Source organism: Aptenodytes patagonicus, chromosome 7 (genome assembly GCF_965638725.1).
Source record: "Aptenodytes patagonicus chromosome 7, bAptPat1.pri.cur, whole genome shotgun sequence".
In the NCBI taxonomy this organism is placed as follows: domain Eukaryota; kingdom Metazoa; phylum Chordata; class Aves; order Sphenisciformes; family Spheniscidae; genus Aptenodytes; species Aptenodytes patagonicus.
This window is the reverse complement of record NC_134955.1, coordinates 21,882,771-21,906,167: the sequence shown is the minus strand read 5'-3', so window position 1 is coordinate 21,906,167 and position 23,397 is coordinate 21,882,771. Positions and strand designations below refer to the sequence as shown.

Below are 23,397 nucleotides of genomic sequence, written 5' to 3'. Positions count from 1 at the left end.
TTTGTCAGGTTTATTCAGCATGAGCTTAGTTTATTACTTTAAATCCTATTTGATTTTTTTCTTTTTCTTTTTCAAGCTTAAACCCATAAAAAGTTACATGACTCAATCACTGAAAACTACTTCATTAACAGTAGCTAATTCTGATTTCATTATGTATTTGTGAAAATGGGTCTCAGGTCTGACTGGTGTCCCAAGTAATTTCCTAATTTTATTATATATTGTTCTGACCACTAAGTGAGAAAATTAAATTAAAAGAAGAGATTAGAAATATATATGTAGAACACGCAATAGATTTTTGTCAAGCTTTCTCTTTCCATATTGAGCAGTTTCAAATCTATTGATAGTTCTGTATTTTTTTAATTTTTTTTTAACACTGAGGATATTGTTTGAAATCTTGTAAGACAGCCTTTTTTGTCTGTTGTTCAAGTTCTATTGTTCATCTTGGAAATATTCTACTTCCCCACCCAAGAGCTCTAGTGAACATATAGAATAAATTGCAATTTTGAGTAGGATGCAAATCTTAAAAATGATTAAATTCTTGCAGGGATATGCACTTACTCTGAAATAAACTGTTTCATGATGAACAAGTTTTGACACATAACAAACTTGCAGAGATTCTCTATAATCTAAATTGAACAAAGGTTGTGAAATCTAAGACTCTAAGACTGACTTTTTTTTTTTACTACTAGTAAATTTGAGGTGGGTTTTTAATTGAAACATTTTAATGAATTCAATAGTATCTAACAAAATGCACCAGTGTAATTGAATAGGTATTTGTGCATATCTGGTATTCTTCCCACTCAGAACACAAGTAAAAATGCCTTAAAGTAAGAGGTAAATCAGAGGGCTTCACTTGCAGCTGTTTTCAGTATTTGGAAATGGATTGTATATTGTATTTCACTATCTACTGAAAATGGGTCATACTGATTTCACAATGACATCCTAATTCCACAGCAATATGTAATGTGTTGCAATTCTGAAGAAGTATCATTCTTTGCAGAATGCAATGGCAACTGAGTATCTTGAACTGGGCTATTCAGAAGATGGGCATTGCAAAGGAGATACCAATCAAAATATTCCTATTCCTACAAAACTACAATGGGAAATTCCAGAAGAAGTAAGTACAGAACAGCTAGTGGTTTGAGGAAGAAGCTCCTCATTTCCTGAGCAGTCAAATAATTTAAGTAATTACTGATAACCCTATAAATCAGCTTTAAATTCCTTTGAGTCCTGTAAGATGTGTATTTCATGTGTGGACATTACTGAGTTTACTTAAAAAGATATCAGTGGTTTTTAACATCACTCTTTAAAAATTCTGGCCAGGAAATGCCAACCTTTTACTAGAAACTTTCTTGGTTGGTAAAATGTCAAAAATAAGTGGATACTTATTTTAAATAGTAACTGTATTAAAATGAAGTTTAAGTTGCTGAGGTTTCGTTACTATAGTCACAACAAATGCTCTTGTGTAATAGTTTCTTGAGATTACCTGTCTTCTTTGTGTTCAAAATTCTGTATACATGTCTAATAAGGTTTGATTTTTTTTTATCCCCCCCCCCTCCCCCCCCCCCCCCCCCGAGTTCAAGACAAACTGCAATCACCTATTTGGATTTTAATTTTGAATAAAAAGGTAATGGCTAGTGATATGTTTAAGCATGTATGGCAGATTGGAAGCCATGCAACACTATTGCCATTCTATCTCTGTCAGTCATTCTATTACGTTCTAGTGATCTGAACAGTCTTAATGTGGGGGTGTTTTTTAAAGTGTAATTTTTGGACTCCAGATGTGTACTGGCTTAAAACTTATTTTTCATTAGCTTTTCAAATTTTAACTTTCTGGCAAAGATAGCTTCTCCTCTTTCTCCAAAGGGAGTTTATTTAGATAATGATATTCCTGGCATGCATAAAGGCAGCGTTTCTTATTTATCAATTAAAAATACTTGTGCTTTTTCAACATTTCTCTCAAATGCCATCAAATGCATGTATATGCACATATGTGCATTTATTTATTTATTTGTTTTAGTGTCAAGAAGTGATTGAGAGGTCTCTGAGCACTGCCATAGCTCTGGCAGATGATGTGGACTTCCATTCATTTTTCTTTGATGCTTTTGGGAAGGGACTAATAAAGAAAGCAAAAACCAGCCCTGATGCCTTCGTGCAACTTGCCCTGCAGCTTGCTCACTATCGGGTAAGAACAACAGACTGTTTCTGGCTTATGGAATCTCATTAAACTGGGTATAGCGTGTTTGTGATTAAAACATGTGACTGTGTAAAGTACTTTAGAGTAATCTTGCACTGCTTGTGCAAGGTTATTAAAGACATTCAGTAGAAATTGGTACAAACCCTAAACAGATTACTAGCTGGAAATTAATTGTCCAAAGGTTGGTGTATCGACACTGGTGCAAATTTTCCTCTGCTGCTTAGTTGGTCTATCCCTAGGCATTTTGGACTTGAAAGAAGTAGATATGAAACTTTCTAGTAGCTGTGGTTATAATCTAAACAGTGTTGTAGTCTAAACAGTGTTAAATTTATCTTTTAGTTTGGAGTCACCCTTAATTCAGTAGTCATGGACACTCCCTAACAGGATTAGCAGAAATGCCTGCCTGTTTTCTTCTGTTAGTTCACCTTCTCTATAATGTGCTTTCAGAAAACACCAGTGTAGCAAGATGCATGTTTTTCATTTTGCTTTCTAGCTGTCACTGTTGAGTTACTGTTCTACTTTTTTTTTTTTTTTTTTTTTTAAAAAGTCATTCCAAATGGTTTTTCAAAGCATCCAGATTTCCTGGCTGCTATTACCACTTACGGTCTTTCTTACCATTGGTTAGGGTAGCTACGTGGCAAATAGTTTGATTACCCACCCACCTCTTTTATTTTGAACACCCATCCTCTTAATCTAAAACTGAACAGACTTTCACGATCTGTTCTGATGTATGTTTTAGACAGGTAGAGTTGCTAACGTGTTAGATAAACTATCATTTGGCAACTTTTAATCTGTAGATTGTGCACATCTACAGGAAATATGGAAGCCACACTTTCTGGATTTTGCAGACTGTTTTCAGTTCTCACATTCTTGAAAATCTCCACAATGGCATGCATCTCCATGCTATTAAACCTTTAACTGAAAATACTTTTAAGGATGTTAGTTTCCTCTATTACTTACCACAGCTCTGTTAATTAGGAAGCCACTGAACTTTCAAATAGGTTTTTGATAGCCTTTAAATCAACTTCTGTTATAAACTGAAGAAGACTGAATATAAAACTCAGAGGGTAGTCCTTGCTAGTTTGGTTGTTCTATTAGCATTTATCAAATCCTGCTACTAATTTTATTTTTGCCTTTATTATCTTTAGGTAAGACCGCTAATGGTGGGCTACTAAAAACTTAATGTTGAGTTTAATTTGTGGAGTGATTCATATCCTGTGTGCTTACCTTGAACTGTTGATTAAGAAAGAGTGGCTAACTCTGGCTAAACCTTTAAGTTCTTATTTTTTGCTTTTCAAGGATATGGGAAAATTTTCTTTAACATATGAAGCCTCTATGACACGCTTGTTCAGAGAAGGCAGGACCGAAACTGTTCGTTCGTGTACTGTTGAATCATGTAATTTTGTTCGAACCATGGAAGACCCAACTGAAAATGTAAGTTCATGGTGTTGTTGCCTTATACAATCCATAAGGCACATGAATTATCACTAGATATCCGTATAAGTTCCCAGGTCGTTTTTAAACACTTAGAGTGATGCCTTTGTTTTTTAGGAAGGAAGTGCAGCATAAGGTAATTGTCCACATTTTCTGTCAATATGGCAGAAATTCAAGGCTATTCCGAAAGAGAATGGCAGTAACTTAGCCAAATATGCCATTTCTTAGAGTTCCTGAACTCCAGAAAACTAAGATGACTTGTGAAATTTTTGTGACTCATAAAATTCAAACATAGATTTGTAAAACAAGTAATCTCATACGAGTTAGGCTTTCCTTTCTGATAGGGAAGCAAGTATTATTCACAGGAAATAAGTAGTTGCTCTTATATGTTGATTTCAATGGGCTTTTTAATCTTTATTGTGATGTTCTAATTAGCAAACAAAGGAAGCATGGTCTAGGGGAAAACTGGGTTTGGAAAACTTGGACAATACCGGTTAAAATGTTTGCTATCAAAATGGAAGACGGTTGTCTTAAGGACTGTCTGTTCTTTAATCCACTGTTCACAGATACAGCTGATGAAATAAATCATTACATTTGCAGGTTTTGCTAAGCTGAAGGGGATTTCCATTTCTTCAGAGTCAATAAAAATTTGACCTGAAAAAGAGGATTTTGTTAGATAGGAATGTACTCAAGGTATTGCATCCAGGCCTGAGTAACAGCTGTGTGGGTAGAAGTTCTAATGAAAAAGATCTAGGACTATAATAATCAGTAACTGAACACTTACATAGCACATTCAGTGCTATGCCATTTGGAAAAATGGAGCCCTCACTTTAGATAGTCCTGCCCTTTATTTTTAGTAGTCTTTTGTCTCTGCACTTTTTTTCTAGTACAGCATTAGCTGGGGTGGTGTGTCCAGTTTTGGACACCACACTTGAGGTATACGTGGATTGGAGAGAATCTAAAGGAGAGCAAGAAGGATGGTTAGAAACCTCTGAAGAGGATCTGTGAGGAGAGTTTGAACTTAATTATTCTTGCCTAGTCTAAAGAAGAGAGAACACTGTGGAAGAGGTAGAGAGCCAGGTTGTGCTCAAGGGGATAAAAAGGCTGATGCAGAGATGATGGGAATAATCTGTTCTCTGTCTCAAGAAGTAATAGACTTAAATTTCAGAAAGAAACACATTAGGAAAACATCTCCTGCTAGTAAGGAGGGAAATAGTGAGAAGCCTGAAACAGATTACTTGGGGAGGTTGTTTTTTCACTTTGAAAATTTTTAAAAGTAAGTTACATAATGGTCCTTCAGGAAAGAGTTTTAGTTGATCAGATCTTAAGGCAGAGAAGTCTAAGCAGATGAACAGTTGAGGTTCTTTCTAGCCCCATGATTCTATGAATAAATGTTACTGCAAGAAAATAGATGCACAGAGAAAGAGAGAAACTTTTTTCTCCTTCCTCTTTCTGGAAGTTCTATGTAGGTAAAATCCCCCATGATTTCTCAATATGCTATGCTAGGAGCTGTGATCAGACCAGTGCAAGTCTGGAAATCCAGCCATGTCAACATGTCATACATAACATGACTTGGCACAGCTACTGTACAACTATCCTGTGTATAGAAAGTAATTTTAACATAGTCCTAATGTCAGAACTTACTGCTATTACATCTCTGCAGTTACACATCTGCATTTTTGTTAAAGGAATAAGGTAACCCCATACGTGGCAAGATCATATATATAGCAGACTTCATTCTGCTCACTTTTTTTTAATGGTTACTACAAACATGATTCTTTCTTTTTCAGACTTGTTGGTTCATTACTGCCCTTCATTGGGAATGATCAGCCACAGAGCAGAGGAACCCTGCCTTCATAATGCAATTTTTAGTTTTTTTAAAATAATACATAAATGCATTTAATATAATTTTCATAACACATAAAGAGTTGTCTGCCTTTACTGCTTGCTTCTACTTTTTTCTGGGTTTTTCCTTAGAAATTTTCCTGAGCACTTGTATCCTCCATGGACTATCCACAAAACTTTACTCCTTAATGCCAACGGTAGGCATGCTTAGCATGACTACAAGTGTTTTATTAGTTTCTCATGCTGGAGGCAAATAGGCTGCTCACTGTGTCCCAAAATGCAGTGATACTGGAGATAAGAAGTGACAGGTTGCCATATACTCAGTGTGTTGCATTCCACATTATAAAATCTTAACAGAGTGGCTATATAAGTGTTTTGAACAAACACTTTCTTTCAGCCCTTGCAACATTCATACAGTGTTCATAGAATCATAGAATATCTCAAGGTGGAAGAGACCCATAAGGATCATCAAGTCCAACTCCCTGCTCCTCACAGGACTACCTAAACCTAAACCATATGACTAAGAGTGTCATCCAGACACTCCTTGAACTCTGACAGGCTTGGTGCCCTGACCACTTCCCTAGGGAGCCTGTTTCAGTGACCGACCACCCTCTCAGTGAAGAACCTTTTCCTAATGTCCAATCTGAACCTCCCTTAACGCAGCTTCATTCCATTTCCTTGTGTCCTGTCGCTGGTCACCAGAGAGAGGAGATCACCTCCTCCCCCTCCACTGCCCCTCTTGAGGCAGTTGTAGACTGCGATGAGGTCACCCCTCAACCTTCTTATCTCTAAGCTGAACAAACCTGCTGCCCAGCAGAGAAGGACCTGGGGGTGTTGGTCGACAGCCGGCTGAACATGAGCCGGCAGTGTGCCCAGGTGGCTAAGAAGGCCAATGGCATCCTGGCCTGTATCAGAAATAGTGTGGCCAGCAGGAGTAGGGAAGTGATCGTGCCCCTGTACTCGGCACTGGTGAGGCCGCACCTCGAATACTGTGTTCAGTTTTGGGCCCCTCACTACAAGAAGGACGTTGAGATGCTGGAGCGTGTCCAGAGAAGGGCAACGAGGCTGGTGAGGGGTCTGGAGAACAGACCAGGAGCGGCTGAGGGAACTGGGGTTGTTTAGCCTGGAGAAAAGGAGGCTGAGGGGAGACCTCATCACTCTCTACAACTACCTGAAACGAGGTTGTAGCGAGGTGGGGGTCGGTCTCTTCTCCGAAGTAACAAGCGATAGGACGAGAGGAAATGGCCTCAAGTTGCGGCAGGGGAGGTTTAGATTGGATGTAAGGAAAAATTTCTTTACTGGAAGAGTGGTGAAACATTGGAACAGGCTGCCCAGGGAAGTGGTGGAGTCCCCATCCCTGGAGGTATTTAAAAGACGAGTAGATGAGGTGCTTAGGGACATGGTTTAGTGGGCATGGTGGTGTTGGGTTGACGGTTGGACTCGATGATCTTAGAGGTCTTTTCCAACCTCAATGATTCTATGAAACCAAGTGACCTGAGCTGCTCCTCGCAAGTCTTGCCCTTTGACCATCTTGATCGCTCTCCTCTGGACACACTCTAATAGTTTGATGTCCTTCTTATATTGAGGTGCTCAAAACTGCACACAGTACTCAAGGTGTGGGCCGCACCAGTACAGTGTAGAGTGGGACAATCAGCTCCCTCAACCAGTTAGCTATGCTGTGCTTGATGCACCCCAGGACACGGTTGGCCCCTTTGGCTGCCAGGGCACACTGTTGACTCCTATTCAATTTGTCATTGACCCAAACCCCCAGATCTCTTTCTGCGGGGCTCCTCTTCAGCCTCTCGTCCCCCAGTTTGTACGTATAACCAGGATTACCCTGTCCCGGGTGCAGAATCCGGCACTTGCTCTTGTTAAATTTCATACGGTTGGTGATTGCCCAGCTCTCTAGTCTATCCAGATCTCTCTGTAAGGCCTCTCTAGCCTCGAGGGAGTCCACAGCTCCTCCTAATTTAGTATCATCAGGAAACTTACTTAATGTACATTCAACTCCTGCATCCAGGTCCTTTATAAAAACATTAAAGAGCACTGTTCCTAAAATTGAGCCCTGGGGAGCCCTACTGGTGACTGGCTGCCAGACTGATGTAACCCCATTTATTATAACTCTTTGAGCCCAACCTGTCAGCCAATTGTTCACCCAATGTGTTATGGACTTGTCTAGCTGTACGCTGGACATTTTGTCCAGAAGGATGCTGTGAGAGACAGTTATCAAACTCTTTGCTAAAATCCAAAAAACCCCACATCTATTGGCTTCCCTTGGCCAACTAGATGGGTGACCTTGTCATAAAAGGAAGTTGTTAAACAGGCCTTTCTCCTCGTGAACCCATGTTGGCTGTGACCAATGACTACATTGTCTCTCAATTGTTTTTCAATAACTCCCAGAATAACCTTCTCCATGATTTTACCAGGCACTGAATTGAGACTGACAGGCCTGCAATTACCAGGGTCTTCCTTCTTACCCTTCTTGAAAATTGGGACAACTTTTGCCAGCTTCCAGTTGACTGGGATCTCTCCAGATTCCCAAGACCATTGAAAAATAATGGAGAGAGGTCCCACGATAACATAGGCTAGCTCTTTTAGTACCCTGGGATGAATCCCACCAGGCCCCATAGACTTATGTTCCTCCAGCTGGTGCAGCAAGTCTCGAACAAGTTCAGAGTTGGCTGGGGGTTTATCATCCCCCCAGTCACAGTCTTCCAACACAGGGCTCTGGGGTGGGGGGGCGGTCCCGGGGCCCATCATCAGTGTTAAAGACAGAGGTGAAGGCGGCATTGAAGGTCTCTGCTTTGTCTATGTCCCTATTTTTGAGGAGACCTTTTCGTTGTCCTTCACGGTACTGGCCAACTTGAACCCTAATTGACCTTTGGCCACATGAATTTTCTCCCTGCAGTGGCAAACAGCACCTCTGCAGTCCTCCCGTGTCACCTGTCTTTGCTTCCAATCTCCACATACTTTCTTTTTCCACCTAAGTTCTAGAAGAAGATCCCTCTCTGCTCAACCAAGCCAGCCTTCTGCCCCTCTTGCTTGACTTCCGACACTTTGGAATTGCCTGCTCCTGAACTCTTAAGAGAAGGCTTTTAAAAAACAATCAGCATTCATAGACCCCAATACCTTCAGGGTTGCCAGTTTGCCTTCTAAAATGGCTGTTGCAGTTCCAGCTTTTCTTAAATCATGTTGAGATTTGCTCTTCTATAACTTTTTAAGACCAGTGTCTCTAGAAACTAAATACACAATAATGTGGTAAACTTGAGTTGTAATCATGTTTGATTCTGGGGTTAGATCACACTTAAAATACAAATTTGTTTTCATTATGCACTGTTTACAGTGGGTAATAGTTGACAATTGCTAATACCTGAAATTGAATACATGAGGTTGAAAAGCCAGAGGATACTAGTATTTGGTGTTAGTTGCATACATTATCTTGTACTTGTTGACCCATAAGTGCTTTAGTCTTTAGAACCATTGCTGTAACTTAATTTCTACACCTCTGTCCTCAACCCAGTTCACTTAACTGATTTTTCTTCGTCTTTTTTCATTGTTAGAATGAAAATAAGCTTAAGTTCTTTCGGCTTGCTGCTGCCAAACATCAGCACTTATATCGTCTTGCCATGACTGGTGCTGGCATTGACCGCCATCTGTTCTGCCTTTATGTTGTGTCCAAGTACCTTGCTGTAGATTCTCCTTTCCTTAAGGAAGTAAGTGACTTTTATTGATGACTTAATTATAGTAAATAATCCTTTATTTACTTAGCGTTTTGTGGTATCTACTTACATACTTGTAGAACTCTGGTTTTCCTAAGAAAAAAGGTAAGAGTTTAGGTGGCATTGTTTAACATCTGCTGGTAGATTACAAGTTAGTTTCATTTTGCTTTATGTATACACTTATTAATAAACCTATAGTAATGCTTTCTGTGAGCTTTGCAGTATAATACATCTTAAGGATTGCAAGAAAGATATAGTCAGTATTACCAAAAAAAAAATTCGTTGTTTGTGGCTTTTATGTATTTTCAAGGCAGCACAACAGAGGCTATGTGTTTTCTCTCAAGAATGTTCTTTTGGAACTGTGACAAAATAACTTTTTTTTAAGTTACTGTGAGTTAAAGGAGCTGTATATTGTGATTTTTTTTTTTTTTTTTAATGCACAACATTAATGTCACTGTTTATTACCATAACAAATGCTTTATTACTTAAACTAGATTTTAAGGTTGGGTTTTATAAAAGTAATTACATTGCACTTGTTCATGTTTTCTGATTAATAAAAAATGTGTTCCAGCTTGCCTCCAAATTAAGCTACTCACATTTGTCTGCTTGCCCTCCTAAATGTGAGTAGTGGCTAAGTCAAGAATAAAACAACTTTCTACAGCTTCTGCAGACTTTCAAGATACGTGTGTATTGTTAGAGATTTTACAAGCTTCTAACTTGATGTAGTATCTTACTGGGATTTGAATATGGCCGTTAATGATCTTGTTGTTAACAAGACCTGTTATGCAGAATTTACTAGGCTATAGACCAGATTAATCTGTTTTGAAATAGCATTTCTATTGAAAGAACTTTTACTCTCTTTGAGGAATAGACATCACGACCTCATATGTTAATGGTTTGCATATCAGGACAAGTTTAGCTGTTTCTTTTAACCTTCTTAATTTTTCATTCCATTGAAATGGGAACTGGAGTTATCCTTAACATTGCTTTATTGAGTACTTTCTAACTTATCTTGACTAGTTTTTGAGAAAGTTGCATGTTCTTAAACAGTGTATTATACTTGTTTGCATCTCTTTCATATCTAATAAGGTTTTGTCAGAGCCTTGGAGGCTGTCAACGAGTCAGACACCACAGCAACACATTGATCTAAAGAAGAACCCTGAGATGTTATCCTGTGGTGGAGGATTTGGACCGGTTTGTTTGCTAAATACAAGTACCCCTTTAAAAACAGTTTTATTTTGAATATGCCAGTCTGAAAATTTCAGATCTGTAATACCCTAATGTTGCACCTCAAAGGTGCAACACACGCTTTTAAATGCATGTGTTTAATGCTTTCCCATGATGTGGATGTGCTCAGAAGAATCTGCATCACCTTTTCTCATATTCCACTACAAGAATGGATTATTCTTAAGGAAATACACAGTTATCAAATGTGGTACAGGGCTCCATGGCAGAGGGATCTGATAAAGTGGGGGCTTTTATCACATTACCTATGCCCAGAGCTTCTGTACATTAGGGTATTATTACAGTGACAGATGCCTTATTACTTAAACTAGATTTTAAGGTTGGGATTTGTAAAAGTAGTTATACTTGACTTGTTCTTTATATTTCCTGATTAAATAAAAAATATGTTCACGCTTTCCTCCAAATTAAGCTACTCACATTGTTCTGCTTGCCCTCCTAAGTGTGAATAGTGCTTAAGTCAAGAATAAAACCACATTCTACAGCTTCTGTAGACTTTCAAGAAACTAGTGTATTGTTAGAGATTTTACAAGCTTCTGACTTGCTGTAGTATTTTACCAGGTTTTGAACATGGCCATTGATGATGATCTTGTTGTTAACAAGATCTGTTAAGCAGACTTTATGGAACTATAGACTAGATTAATCTGTTTTCAAAAAGCATTTCTATTGAAAGAACAATGAGAGGGATCACGGGACTGTTCTTTGCCACACAGAAATTAGGATGACAAGTACAGTGTATTTTGGCTGGTTCGTCAAGCCAAAATTTTTTTGTGATTTTTTTTTTTAATTTATTCATGTTTCTGATAGAGCTTTCAGTAGTTCTTGAAGTTGGAATGAGCTTAAATTGCTGTATCAAGGAAGCCTAGCTATTGCAATGCTGCTCATTCATGAGAAACTGGCTTGCTCCAGCAGATTATAAAGTCAGTATTTAGAATCCCCAAAAAGGTGTGGTCTGGCAATAAAATAGGGTTTTGGCTGCAGGAATCTCTAACACTTTTTTCCTTTTGTTTTTGCTAATGCTACATTAACTGCTCCCTTCTTAATATTTCTTCATTCCTTTAATTTCCTTCCTTCAGTTGTCTGCCTTTCCTGCTTACATTTCCCTTCATCATTTCTTGTATCCTTACAAAAACTGTGCTTTGGTTTGCTGAAGTAGCCCAGAAATTCAGTACATCAGGCTTTCCATGTATGTGTGGTGTTTGTTGGTTTTGGTTTGTGTTTTTGTTTTGGTTTTTTTTTAAGCATTCTCTAGAATATAGCCCTGAAGCACTAATGGAGAGAAGACTATCAGGCTGCTTAGCAGCAGTGGCAGCAAAGAGCTTGAAGCTTGTGATCCTCTGAGTTAGGAAAGAGAGGAAGGAGGGTGGCAGCAGGATAGTCTGTGGTTACTAGGCATGCTTTAAATATAACATCAGACTGAAACTTGGTACAGTTAATGCTGCTAATGTTGAAATAGGACCAGAGCTCTGCTCATGATATGGGAGTTCAGAATCATGCCTTTGCTGTAGAGTTAGATGACTTTGTCTTTGGGCAAGTTTTCATAATACAAGGCTTGTATACTCCATATTTACGTACTGTATTTGTGATCACTGCAGAGTGATCACATGAAACAGGATGTTTAGGTATACAACTGAACTACTTTATTCCTTTCTATTTAAGCACTGAAGCTTTACAGCTGCTTAGGACCACAACTTGATAGCAGAAGGTCTTTGAACAAGTATTCTATTTCAAAATACTAAACCTGGGAAATATTACAGATGTATATTCAGAAAATGTTAATTCCATGCACTAGATGAGACTAGAACTGTTTCCTTAAGTGGAATCAATCTTCAGAAATGATGCGTTAAATGTGGAAGCTTAATTTTTGCTTGAGGAGAAATTGCAACTGATTTTAAAAACTGCACAGTAAGAATTGTGTAATTATGTATAAGCTAATTTAGGAAGGAAGGAAAAAGAAAAAGTTTAGAACTTGTTTTTCTCTTCTTTCTTCCCCTAGGTGGCTGATGATGGTTATGGTGTTTCTTATATTATCTTGGATGAAAATTCTATCCATTTCCATGTCTCCAGCAAAATATCTTGTTCTGAGACGGTAAGGATCAGTCCTTTCCTATGGTTTAACAAATCTGTTCTGATATCTGCTTATAAAATTGTTCTACTCCTTGTCTAAAAAAATTTAGTAGGACTTGCAACATACAGTTATGTGTTTTTTCTTTCTCAACATATGCTATTTTGCGGGTTTGGTTTTTTGCCTCCACTTCTATAAATTTAATAGCTTTATGAACCAAGTAAACCATATTCTATTTCACTTATGCTTTCGAGCATAAAAGAAAGCATGTGGCCCAAGGTCATCTTTACACGTGTAGTTCCCTGGAACTCATGTAAAACGACTCATATCTGTCCTGTAAACAGTAAGATGGGTGTCTCCTGTTTTTTGTTATTACAGTTTTGCTTTGATTTATCTCTGGCTGCAGTTGTAAAGACAGAGTAAAATGTATGCTTTCTATTCTTTAAAGCTTCCTGGTTTAAATAATACTGAAAGAAGCTAGCCCATAAGTTGTAATCTGTGCCTGAGAAACATAATTAATCAAAAATTTATTAGAATAACACCCATTATAAGAATGTAGTAGATGTCATCTATTCAGTTTCCTGCTGTTGCGGAGGCCTGCTTTGAGTGAGCTTCAACTCATCCTTCCCCTTTAGATTTTTATGACTTCAATGCTGAGTTTGTTCAGGATTACATAGCTGAACTAGTTTTCCTCTTTTGACCTTAACTTGTCCGAGAGATCTTGGTGCCTTTGGTAAATCATTAAAGATTAGGAAATATAACTTTGTTTTTTCATAGTTCAAATTGTTCTTCAGTTTCCTGTTAGCTTGTACTTTAAATTTCCCTGTAGTTTTAAAGGTCCATACAGAAAAGGCAGCATTTCATGTGCATGGCCTTGATATTAGTAGGGTCTTTGTAGTAGGTCCTGTAATGTAGCTAATAATTTATATTTGTAATCTTAATTTCTTCCTTGTACCATTCATCTGACACTTAGAATAAACAGAATAAGTTAATAGTTTGTTTATACTTAGATAATTGTGATTTTCATTTTCAATACTTTATGTAATTTTTCAATGGCAAACAATTCAGGATTCTGATAGGAACTCAAATACAAAATGTTTTTCTGCTCTTTCAGTACTTCTAGGTCATTAGTCATACACTTTCTGACATTCTTTTTTTTCTGAAAATGAGCTTTTGCAAAACCTTGTATTAAAAAACAATACCGAAACCCAGGTATTTTAAAGTAACGGAAAGCTACAGATGCACCTGATTTCAAAAGGAGATGATCTCAGTTCTGTTTGTAGGGAAGTAAATGCATAATGAAGAACTCATTAGTCAGTAATTGCATAAACCTGGATTAACTTGTATAGCATTAAAATTTTTGTGGATTAAATTCCCCATTTTATGGTAAAATACATGTCCTAATTCCGTAAGCTCCAAAACTAGAAAATATTAAAAGGTTCCTTCTTTTGCCTAAAACATAACTGTTGATTGACAGTACAAGTCTTTGGTTTTGTTTTTTGTTTGTTTTTAAAGGATTCTCATCGTTTTGGAAAAAACATCCAAAAAGCAATGATTGACATCATGGGTTTATTTAACCATAGTAAAAACTGTACCAAGTGATTTGCCTTATTGGTGCCAAGCAACCTCCTGTTGTTGGGATGCAAACTCTTCTGAACAGTGAATGAGAGCAAGGTTTGTCAAACAGTAGCTGGCGAAGAAACTGAGTCAACATCTTGATCACCTATGAAAACCTTAGCAGTGTATAGAATATTTTTTTTTTTCCCCAGTAGTTTGGAAGAGTTTATTTCCACAAAGGATGACTTTTGAAATCTTATATGTTTCTAGGGATGAAGTATAGTATCATTGCATGAAGTCATGTATATTCTAACTCCTGCAGTTTTCTCTTAATTTGTATACACTTGCTCTTTTTTTTTTTCCTTAAAATTAGTCTACTTGTATTCCAGAATCAAAGGGATAAAACACACCGTCTTAAACTCAAATACTAGAAAAAGTTTGATTTGCTATGTATTAATAGCAGAATGTTCTTCAATGTATCTGCTGCTTTATGTCAATGAATGACAAAACTTGTGGCTGTTTACCATCATTGTTTTTTTGTATTTTTTTTTAAAGGTAATTTCTGTAAAACATTAAAAAAAAAAAAAAATCCCTGATATAACCCACCGTAACATACCAAGTTGTAGATTTTTTTTTTTTTTGGTTTTGGAGAAAAAAAACCATTGGGTAGTGCTATATTGGGTAGTAAAATATGTCACCTAATTAGCAGGTATCACATTTTTCTTATTACTTACAAGCATGTTTGCCACATTGTTGATTTTATTTCTGTATAAATAAATGGACCTGTGTACTTGTTCACGTGAGTGCCTTACAAAAAGAAAGATCCTAAACCCAGGAAAAAAGCTTATGCTGGGAGTTGGTTTTACATTGTCTTAGTGGTGAAGGAGGTGAAGTAGTAGCAATGCAGATCTAGTTTTCAAATTATAAGTTAGGTTGATGTGGCATAAGACTTGAATATGTTGCCATATGGTGCAGTTAGTTTAAAGCTCTAATGAAATGCTCCCATCTTAAATGGCAAAGATCAGTCCCTATGAAATGCAGAAGTAACTTTGTTTCAGAGCTACAGATACTCATGTGTTTATTTTGGTGAATGGTATTGGTGGTCATTTGAGATAAGAGTTTCTGGGTCCCAGGGAGTGTCAATTTACTTAAATGCAACCTGTTGGATAGTCTATGAGGCAAGGCTGCCTGTAGAGGCTGATCAATTGCAGTTTGCCTGCTTTCAGCCTGGAAAGACCACTACTACATTGCCAACCATCTGCACAAAAAGGGCAAACTATTAAAGCCGTGGAAAATAGCTCCAGAATGGGAAAACCCTAGGCTTCTCAAACCCCTGTAGGGAGATGCTCTTGGTCAAGCACAGTTTCTGAAAGATACGAGGAGGGAGGGGAAAGCTATTTCACTCAAGAAGAAGCATAATGTTTCCAAGTGCAGAAATAAAATGGCTACTACAAAATGGAATGACTCTGTGCGCGATGCTTCTCTTCCCCAGGCTTTATAGGTGTGGTTACTTTTTACATCCTGCAGTGCAGTAAAGTGTACCTGTTAGCGCAACAATTTATTTTATTTTTTAAATGTAAGGTACATGGTGTTTAGTAATATAGTGAACGCTGCTCCAGAGCTAAGCTGATTTTAAAAGGCCTTTGGGGTTGGTATAAAACTTCTCATTAGACTTTGGATGTTTTCTGGCCAGTATTTCTAACTTTCTATGCCTCTTTTTTTTTTTTTTTTTCCTCTGATCTAGCTATTAGAACACCTGTATATGTATGTTTGAGGTGGGAAACCGCAAAGATCCCAGATGCATACTTAAGCAAATGCATGCTTACATAAATGTAGGAACCCTCACAGGAATTGGCCAAAGACACTCGTTATTTGATTAGTTATAGTGTGTGGGAAAGGACACTTTGAAATAGGCATTACTGTGGCTGGCAGGCCTGGCATTTATTGAACTACTGCAACAATTTTATAGTGATCTATTCTTTGGGAGCTGCAGAAATAATGCACTGGGGTGGTTTTTTTTTTAATTATTATTAACCACTGACCAATCTGTGCTTAAAATAACAGTAGGACATGTAAGCTTGTAGGATTTTCTTAAAAAAAAAAAAAGTTTAGATTTGACTCTCAGGTTTTAAATGTTTCAAGTCTAATTGTAGTTAGTGCAGTTATCAATGCAATTTTACATTCTTAGAGAGTAAGTATAATTGGCACAGAAAGCTATTTTTTATTGTAAATGTTTTAAACATTTTGCGGTGTTAAATGTATCTTTTTTTTTTTAATTTGGGATAGATCATAATTCCTAAACAGATACGATTTTATTTCATTTTCTTTAAAATGTCAACAGCATGTAAATAAAATATGCTTTTTGGATGTAAATCTTAGAAATCCAGAGCTAATGTAGGTTATTAATAAATAATTAATTTAAATCTTGATGTTTGATATCGTGTACATACAGTAAAACTGCTTGCTTTTTTTGCTCAAAAGCCATAGGAATGTAACTGAAATTACCTAGATTTGAATGAACCTTCTAGTACAGTGTACTTTATAATAAAGTAAAATGTTCATATTCCAGAAAAACTATTAATTTGTTACTAAAACCTTGAATCACTTATTCTCAATTAGTGATTTAAGAGTTCAAAGTTAGGGTTGAGTAGGTGGTAAAAGTCAGGTTGGATGATAATAAATTGACCTGTTTATTAAATAGCAGTGTAGAATTGGTGGAATACCGCAAATGTGCATTTTCCAAATTTCTTTTTTCAGCTATTTCATGCCAGAAATTAGGAGAGCATTAAGGGCATTTAGAGGCTACCATTGCCCAGGATTAACACCATTCCAAACTAAATATTCTTTTAAGGGTTGGGTTTTTTGAGGGACTAAGGAAGCGTGTGCCTGACCTTGAAAATCATGGTTCTAATTCAGCCTTCGTACCAATTGTTTTCTTGTATAAAATATATTAATTTAAGCTAGTTTTTTTAAATCTTGTTCAATTACTCTACAATCTATGGTTGGTTATTTACATCCAACACTGTCTCTATTTTCTACCCTTTTGTGTGACTTCAAAAAATAAAATAAAATTTCACAATTATCACTACTTAGTACAATGTTTATTATCTTTTGTATCTTCTTCCCAGCTCCCTTGCTGCTGTTTCTGGACTTGTGAAATCATTGCTATTAAATCCGGTTAGGAATGGTAGTAGCAGACCATTCAGTTTATTTTAGCAGTGATTTATACATGTCATGCTAGTTAATGTGTAATAGTAATTATACATGTAATATGCTATATTATATACAAGTAATAATGCTATACATGTCATGCTAGGGAATGTGTTAATGAACAATTTTTCTTTTTCAGGTTCAGTAGAACAAAGAAAAAACATAGGTCTTATTTTAGATGAGCTTTTTTTTCATGAGATCCAAATAACTTCTGGAATGTTTCTGTGAAACAGTCTGTCTGCAAGCTAGTGGATAGCACTGGTTTGATCTTTACAGTGAATAATCTATAGAATATGAATGGTAAGGCAGTGGAGAACTGGTTCAGGCACAGAAAGTTAACATTGTTAAAATGTTATTTGCTTTATCTGAAGATTCCCAGTACCTGAAAACTCTTTTGAAATTGCATTAAAACTGGGGACTACTTTGAGACAGTTGAAGAGGATTTTTTTTACCCTTTGAAGGTTTACGTGCTGTTTTTTCAATTGCTGTTTAATAAAAAAAAAAATGCCACAAAACAACAACAAGAAAAAAACCCACACAGAACCCACCAAATAGTTTTGTGTGATAGACCATTTTCACAATCATTTAGCTTGCTGCTTTTCTGGATGTTGCAGCCTTTGCTACATGAAAGAACACAGTGATTTCAATTGCACACTTCATCTCTTAGATACTGTTAGTCCCTGGTTGTATTTCAAATATCTCCCACCAAAGCTGGATACTGAAGTTGTAGATTGATATGTTCAATCTGAACAGAAATGCTGCATGGAAACTTTCCAGGCACAGAAAATAGTGATTTTTTTTTTTTGGTTTTTTTCCCCCTTCCCTTTGCCTGTTTTTAAGGGTGGTGAGTATAAGATGCATCTTATACTCAGAAAATGTTGCTGTAGTTGTACATGATGCATGGGGTTAATCAGCTCTGGCTGATTAATGAACTCCTATTGGAAAGTACTAGAATAAAAAATTTAGCTATTAGATGAAACTCTTGAGAGGAGAGGAGGAAGCGTGGGGTTTCTTTGTTTTGTTTTGTTCTGTTTTTCCCTAACTTTCATGGCTGCTAACCTGTGGCTGGCTGGGTGGAAGTTTGTAACCAAAAGCATAAGGAAAAATTTATTCCAGTTTCTTCTTGGATTAATTGTATGGCATCTTATGGATGAAAGGTAACTTGAAATTGTTTTAGGTGTTTTTAGTTGCTGTGTTTTTTTCACACACAAAACTTCCTAAAAATGAAGACATTAATATATAAAATTTCTGCTTTCAAGGAAACCATCTTTTATCTTAAATGGACATAGGTAGCGGCCTGGTAGGTTTGGAGTGTTTTCTAAACTCCGAAATCTTTATGGCACCGGGGTGACAATTCAAAGATTTACGTAGTGAGTTGTAGAAAGGGCTCCAAGAGCAGAAGCTGGAAGCCAGCTATTTCACAGAATCACAGAATGGTTGAGGTTGGAATGGACTCCTCTGGAGGTCATCTGGTCCAACCAGATGGTTGCCCAGGACCATGTCCAGATGGCTTTTTGAGTATCCTCAAGGATGGAGACTCCACAACCTCCCTGGGCAACATGTGCCAGTGCTTGGTAACCCACACAGTGAAAAGGTGTTTCCTGATGTTTGGTGGGAAACTCGTGTTTCAGTTTGTACCCATTGCCTCTTGTCCTGTTACTGGACAGCACGGAAAAGAGCCTGGCTCCATCTTCCTTGCACCCTCCCTTCCACTTTATATCTCCAGGCTAAACAGTCCCAGCTCTCTCAGCCTTTCCTCATAGGAAAGATGCTCCAGTCCCTTAATCATCTTCATGGCACTTTGTTGGACCCTCACCAGTATGTCCATGTCTCTCTTGTACTGGGGGAGCCCAGAACTGGACACAATACTCTAGGTGTCATCTTACCAGTGCTGAGTAGCACTCTTCTACATGGATTATAACAAATAATCTCGTAGTACCAGGGTCCTGGTTAATCTTTGACTCCTTCTAGTGCAAGATAATTTCCAAGGGAAATTATACTTTAAATGCAAACCAAACCAAAAATCCCCCCAAACACCCAACCTAATTCTCAGGCCGTGTGTGCGCCCGCTGCCGCCCGTGCGGAGTGCGAGACACTTCCGCGCTGGCGGGCCGGGGGGACGGGACGGGGCAGGCTGGAAGCGGCGCTCTGGCGCATGCCCAACCTCCCTTAACGGTCTGGCGCGCGGTCGTCTCCCCCCTCCCTGAAGGGCGGGGGCCGGAGATGGGGGAAGGTGAATTGCCTGGGGGAAGGGGCAGAGACATGCACGCTGCTGAGGGCCCGGGGTGGAGGTGGGGCCTGTCCCTTTCCCTTCTGCCCTGGAAACCAGCGTGGTGATGTGGGGTGAGGGGGGAAGGCAGCCGGAGCTTCTGGGCAGTTCTCCTGCCCCGCCCCACGGATGTCTTGGAGCTGGTAGTGGTTGATGCATATAGGTCCAAGAGACTTGAGCCTTCAGAGAGCTGCTATATCCCAGTCCAGTCAGGGGGACACAGGTAGCTTGACCCTCCCCATATTGCCTTAGTCTAAATCCAGAAATAGTGGTGATGACAGTGCAGGTGGATCTTGGCCTATGCCTTTTTAATGGTGGCCTTGTGATACTCTGGGTAGAGGTGCTTTGGTTTGCATTGTCTGTAACTGGCAATAGTGACATGGAGAGTACAGATAAGGTTTAGTCTTAATGTGCTACTTACTGACACAAACTTAAAATAGTGTAATTATTGCTGTCTAAGTGTACTACGTCAAATTTGATTGATTTTTTTAAACTACTAAAGCCAAGTAGCAAAATTCTGATTTAAGTCTGAATGCTGTTAATACATTTAAAAGTTACAAAGAACGTGTTCTTATGGTAAAAGCAGCTTGTTTGTGTTGGCATGGTGGCCTGTATTTTCTGAAAGCTGGATCCAGAACCCCAACAACCTCTTCCAGCGTTATGTTTTTAAGTTTCACAGTTACATGTTAATTGGGTTTATCTTCAGTATTATATGTACGTGTTGTTTGGTTAAGACTATTTCATTCACTTCTAGATAGAAAAACTATTCAGAAGAATGCTGAAATAGAAAATTCAATTATCTTCAACGAAAAAAATAAATATGAACCAGTTGACAGTCTATCCATGAGTATGGAGAATCAGATATTGCTTGATATAAGATCAGTAATAGACAGTGGACTTGTAACTGAAATATTTAGTCAAAATAGTCCTGTTAGTTCTGAAAACTTTAATCTGGAAACTGCAGTAATTAATAATCCCATTGAAGAAGGATTGCTATCTAGTCAAGACAATAATTTATGCACTGTAAATGTGGGAGAGACTTTGTTAGATCACTTCAAGTATCCACTTACCATTGAAAATCAAAATACAATAGTAAAAGTTGAAGTACATCCACATGGAAACAACAGCTGTGATGATGAAGATCTTGAAAAATACAAGGAATTAAATCTTCCAGAAGAAGCTGAACATATACATTCACCTTATCTGCCTTCAAATGGTGTCCACTTTCTTTCTTCTGTAGCAATACAGCATAAAAATTGCAGTGTTCCAACTACAAGCATTTTCTCTCCAGAAGGAACAGTCAATCAAAATGTCAGAATGATACCAGTAAGATTAAGTGAAATAGGAATTTTTATGTATTAATGCTTATTTGTGACTTAAATGTCGGGAATTGCCACATTAAAACTTATATAGGATCCACATAATGCTTAAAGTTATGTCATAAATTTTATACTAGAACAAACTTAGTAGTAAATACAGAAAAAAAATCTTTTTTATATTGCCAGAAATAGTATGCAGTGTTAACATATGGTTCTGACTGGTGTTCTTTTTTCTCCATGTTAGGAGCCATATTTTTAAATGGCTGGGTAGTTATTTTGCTCATTAAAAAAATCTTACCATGTCACAAATATACCCACTTTGGTTTTCTATATTACCGTCTGTATTAGCAACTATTAGTTGTACAAATTGTACAAAGTACAAATAGGATATTAACTTTTGTTCTTCAGTTCCAAGGTGACACACTTGTCATCTTAAAATTTATAGTCCAAATGAGTTAAAAAGTAATTTATTTGCAGCAGTAGACTGTAGCCTCTATTGTTAAATCTCCATGGGGAAAGTAGTTTTGTAAGAGAGAGGGGTTTCCCATTGCTTACCACATTTGGCAGTTTTTCTGTATAGTTTGAAGTTACATTTTCTATGTTGGATCAATTACTATGTAGAAAGGTACGAAGCATAAAACTTCTTGTGATGCTCACAGGACCAAATCCATCTGCTTAATGCAGGCTATTCATATGTAGAATACTTATGTGTCCTTGCATCTTTGTTTATGGCTGTAGAGTATCATCTGAAGAGATCTCCAAATTTTAAGTTTGCACTGTGGCTGCTTCTAGAGGGCATTGAGGTTTCCTCTGAGAAGCTATCTTGAAATAATTAACCATACCAGTTGACATTTTTTTCCATGCAAATATTTTGACAAACAGTGCTGTTCTCAGATTCAAAAATCAAAAGCATTAAAAAACCCCCCAAAACACACAAAAATCATGTGGTTGAAAACGAGGTCTGATTTTCCCTTGCACCTCCCACCGAGGTGCCAGGCTGAAGCCAGGTGGTACCTACGGGGCTGTCTGTGCAGGAAACCTCCTATCACAGAAATCATTCTGACACTACCCAGCCCAGTATGTTTCCCAGAGACATTTCATCCTGACATGCTTGAGGTCTACCGTGACAGTTACCTTATGTGTTTTGGTTTTCTTTCTGATTTCAGGTTACGGTTATAGTTTAAAAGTATCTCTGGCTTGGAAGGTTGTTTATACACATGCTCAATATTATGAGTAGTTCTTTAATAAGCAAGACCTTCAATCTTTTGAACAGTTAATAAGATTCAAAAGACTTGTGGAAGCCTCTAGAAAATAAAGATGTGATTAAGGCATAACAGTTGCTTTCTTCAAAGTCAGGTTAAAGATAATGAAAATTTGTTAGTCTCTGTACAAGGAGCTAAAAAGGACATTTAGAAAAAATCTTTCTGACCAGCCCTCTTCCTAGTATCCTTACAGTTTATCACACTAAATCTGCATGTTTCCTTAACCTGCCCTGTTTCTTGAAGGTATTAGAACAAAATTCTAATCGGATTATAAATAATATTATTGAAATAAAGCAAGCTGATTGATTGTTTCTACGCTGCTTGCTTACCCTCCTAAACTGCTGTCTATATTAAGAGGAAGCACAGCACACACAGATAGAGACCAAATTGTCTAGTTCAAACAATCTCAATTCTAATCTGAAACTAGAAAATAGTTGGTTTCTGTCTTTGTTCCATTTCTGTTCATTTGGTTTGTTTTTGAAAATACAAATGTAGGTATTAAGTATGATGCTATTATAGTTGTAAATGCATTAGATCTGAACCATAACTATATGTTGAGCAGAAAAAAAAGAAATAATATTCAAGGTATATAACGGTATTTGGTAATGCAGAATAGGCCGCAGCATTTATGTGCTTAAATATGTTATGAAAATGTAAATAACTTCCAATTTTCAAGGTCACTTTAAGTCAGTTTTTTGTTTTTTCATTTGGCTTTTCAAAAATGAATCATTTAATGCATAAAATAGTTATAAATAAAACATTCTTTTCTTCAGGTGTTCAGATCATTCATACCTCCAATTGCAGTTGAGAATAAGTCTATTTATTATGATCAGTTTAAAGGAATCCAAAACAGTACTATGCAGTTACAAAACTTGACCAATTGCTTAAATGGTAAGTGCCCCAAGTGATTGAGGGGGATTTTATTTTTTTTCCTCTCATAAGCTTAGGGAAGGATTTAAATAGCTAAATTCATTTCTGGATTTGGCAAATTGCAGTATGAGCCTTTTCTGATAATGTTAATATAACTAAGAATGTTTGAAAGGAGAATGGACCACTTTTTGTTCATGTATGTTCATGTTGCTTCAACCACGTAGTTCAGTCTTTTGATTTTTCTTCCTCTCATACCACCTCTCCATTCCTTCAGGGGACTGTGAAGAAGATATTCCTTCTTGTAGCACAATTTTTTTTTAAATTGAGTTGAACAATGTTCTTATTTCACTTTGAAGTTTGACCACCAGTTATGGAAGTTAGGTGGTTTGCACTGATGCTGCTGATGAC

General features: G+C 37.4%; 1 protein-coding gene across 6 annotated transcripts in view; it reads left to right on the top strand.

Annotated features, from left to right (window-relative positions):
- The window catches only part of LOC143163282 (carnitine O-palmitoyltransferase 1, liver isoform-like), a 68,672-nt gene that overhangs the window by 30,091 nt on the left and 15,184 nt on the right, over positions 1–23,397 (top strand). For 4 of the 6 annotated variants that reach the window (XM_076344325.1, XM_076344324.1, XM_076344327.1 and 1 more), the window contains exons 16-22: positions 1,001–1,117; positions 2,021–2,185; positions 3,497–3,631; positions 9,037–9,189; positions 10,285–10,389; positions 12,434–12,526; positions 22,893–23,010. In XM_076344325.1, the coding sequence (XP_076200440.1) occupies positions 1,001–1,117; positions 2,021–2,185; positions 3,497–3,631; positions 9,037–9,189; positions 10,285–10,389; positions 12,434–12,526; positions 22,893–23,010 (886 nt within the window). Of the gene's footprint in view, positions 1–1,000; positions 1,118–2,020; positions 2,186–3,496; positions 3,632–5,421; positions 5,548–9,036; positions 9,190–10,284; positions 10,390–12,433; positions 12,527–14,017; positions 17,150–22,892; positions 23,011–23,397 lie in introns of those variants that run through there. The other 2 variants (XM_076344328.1, XM_076344329.1) reach the window with 2 other exon arrangements.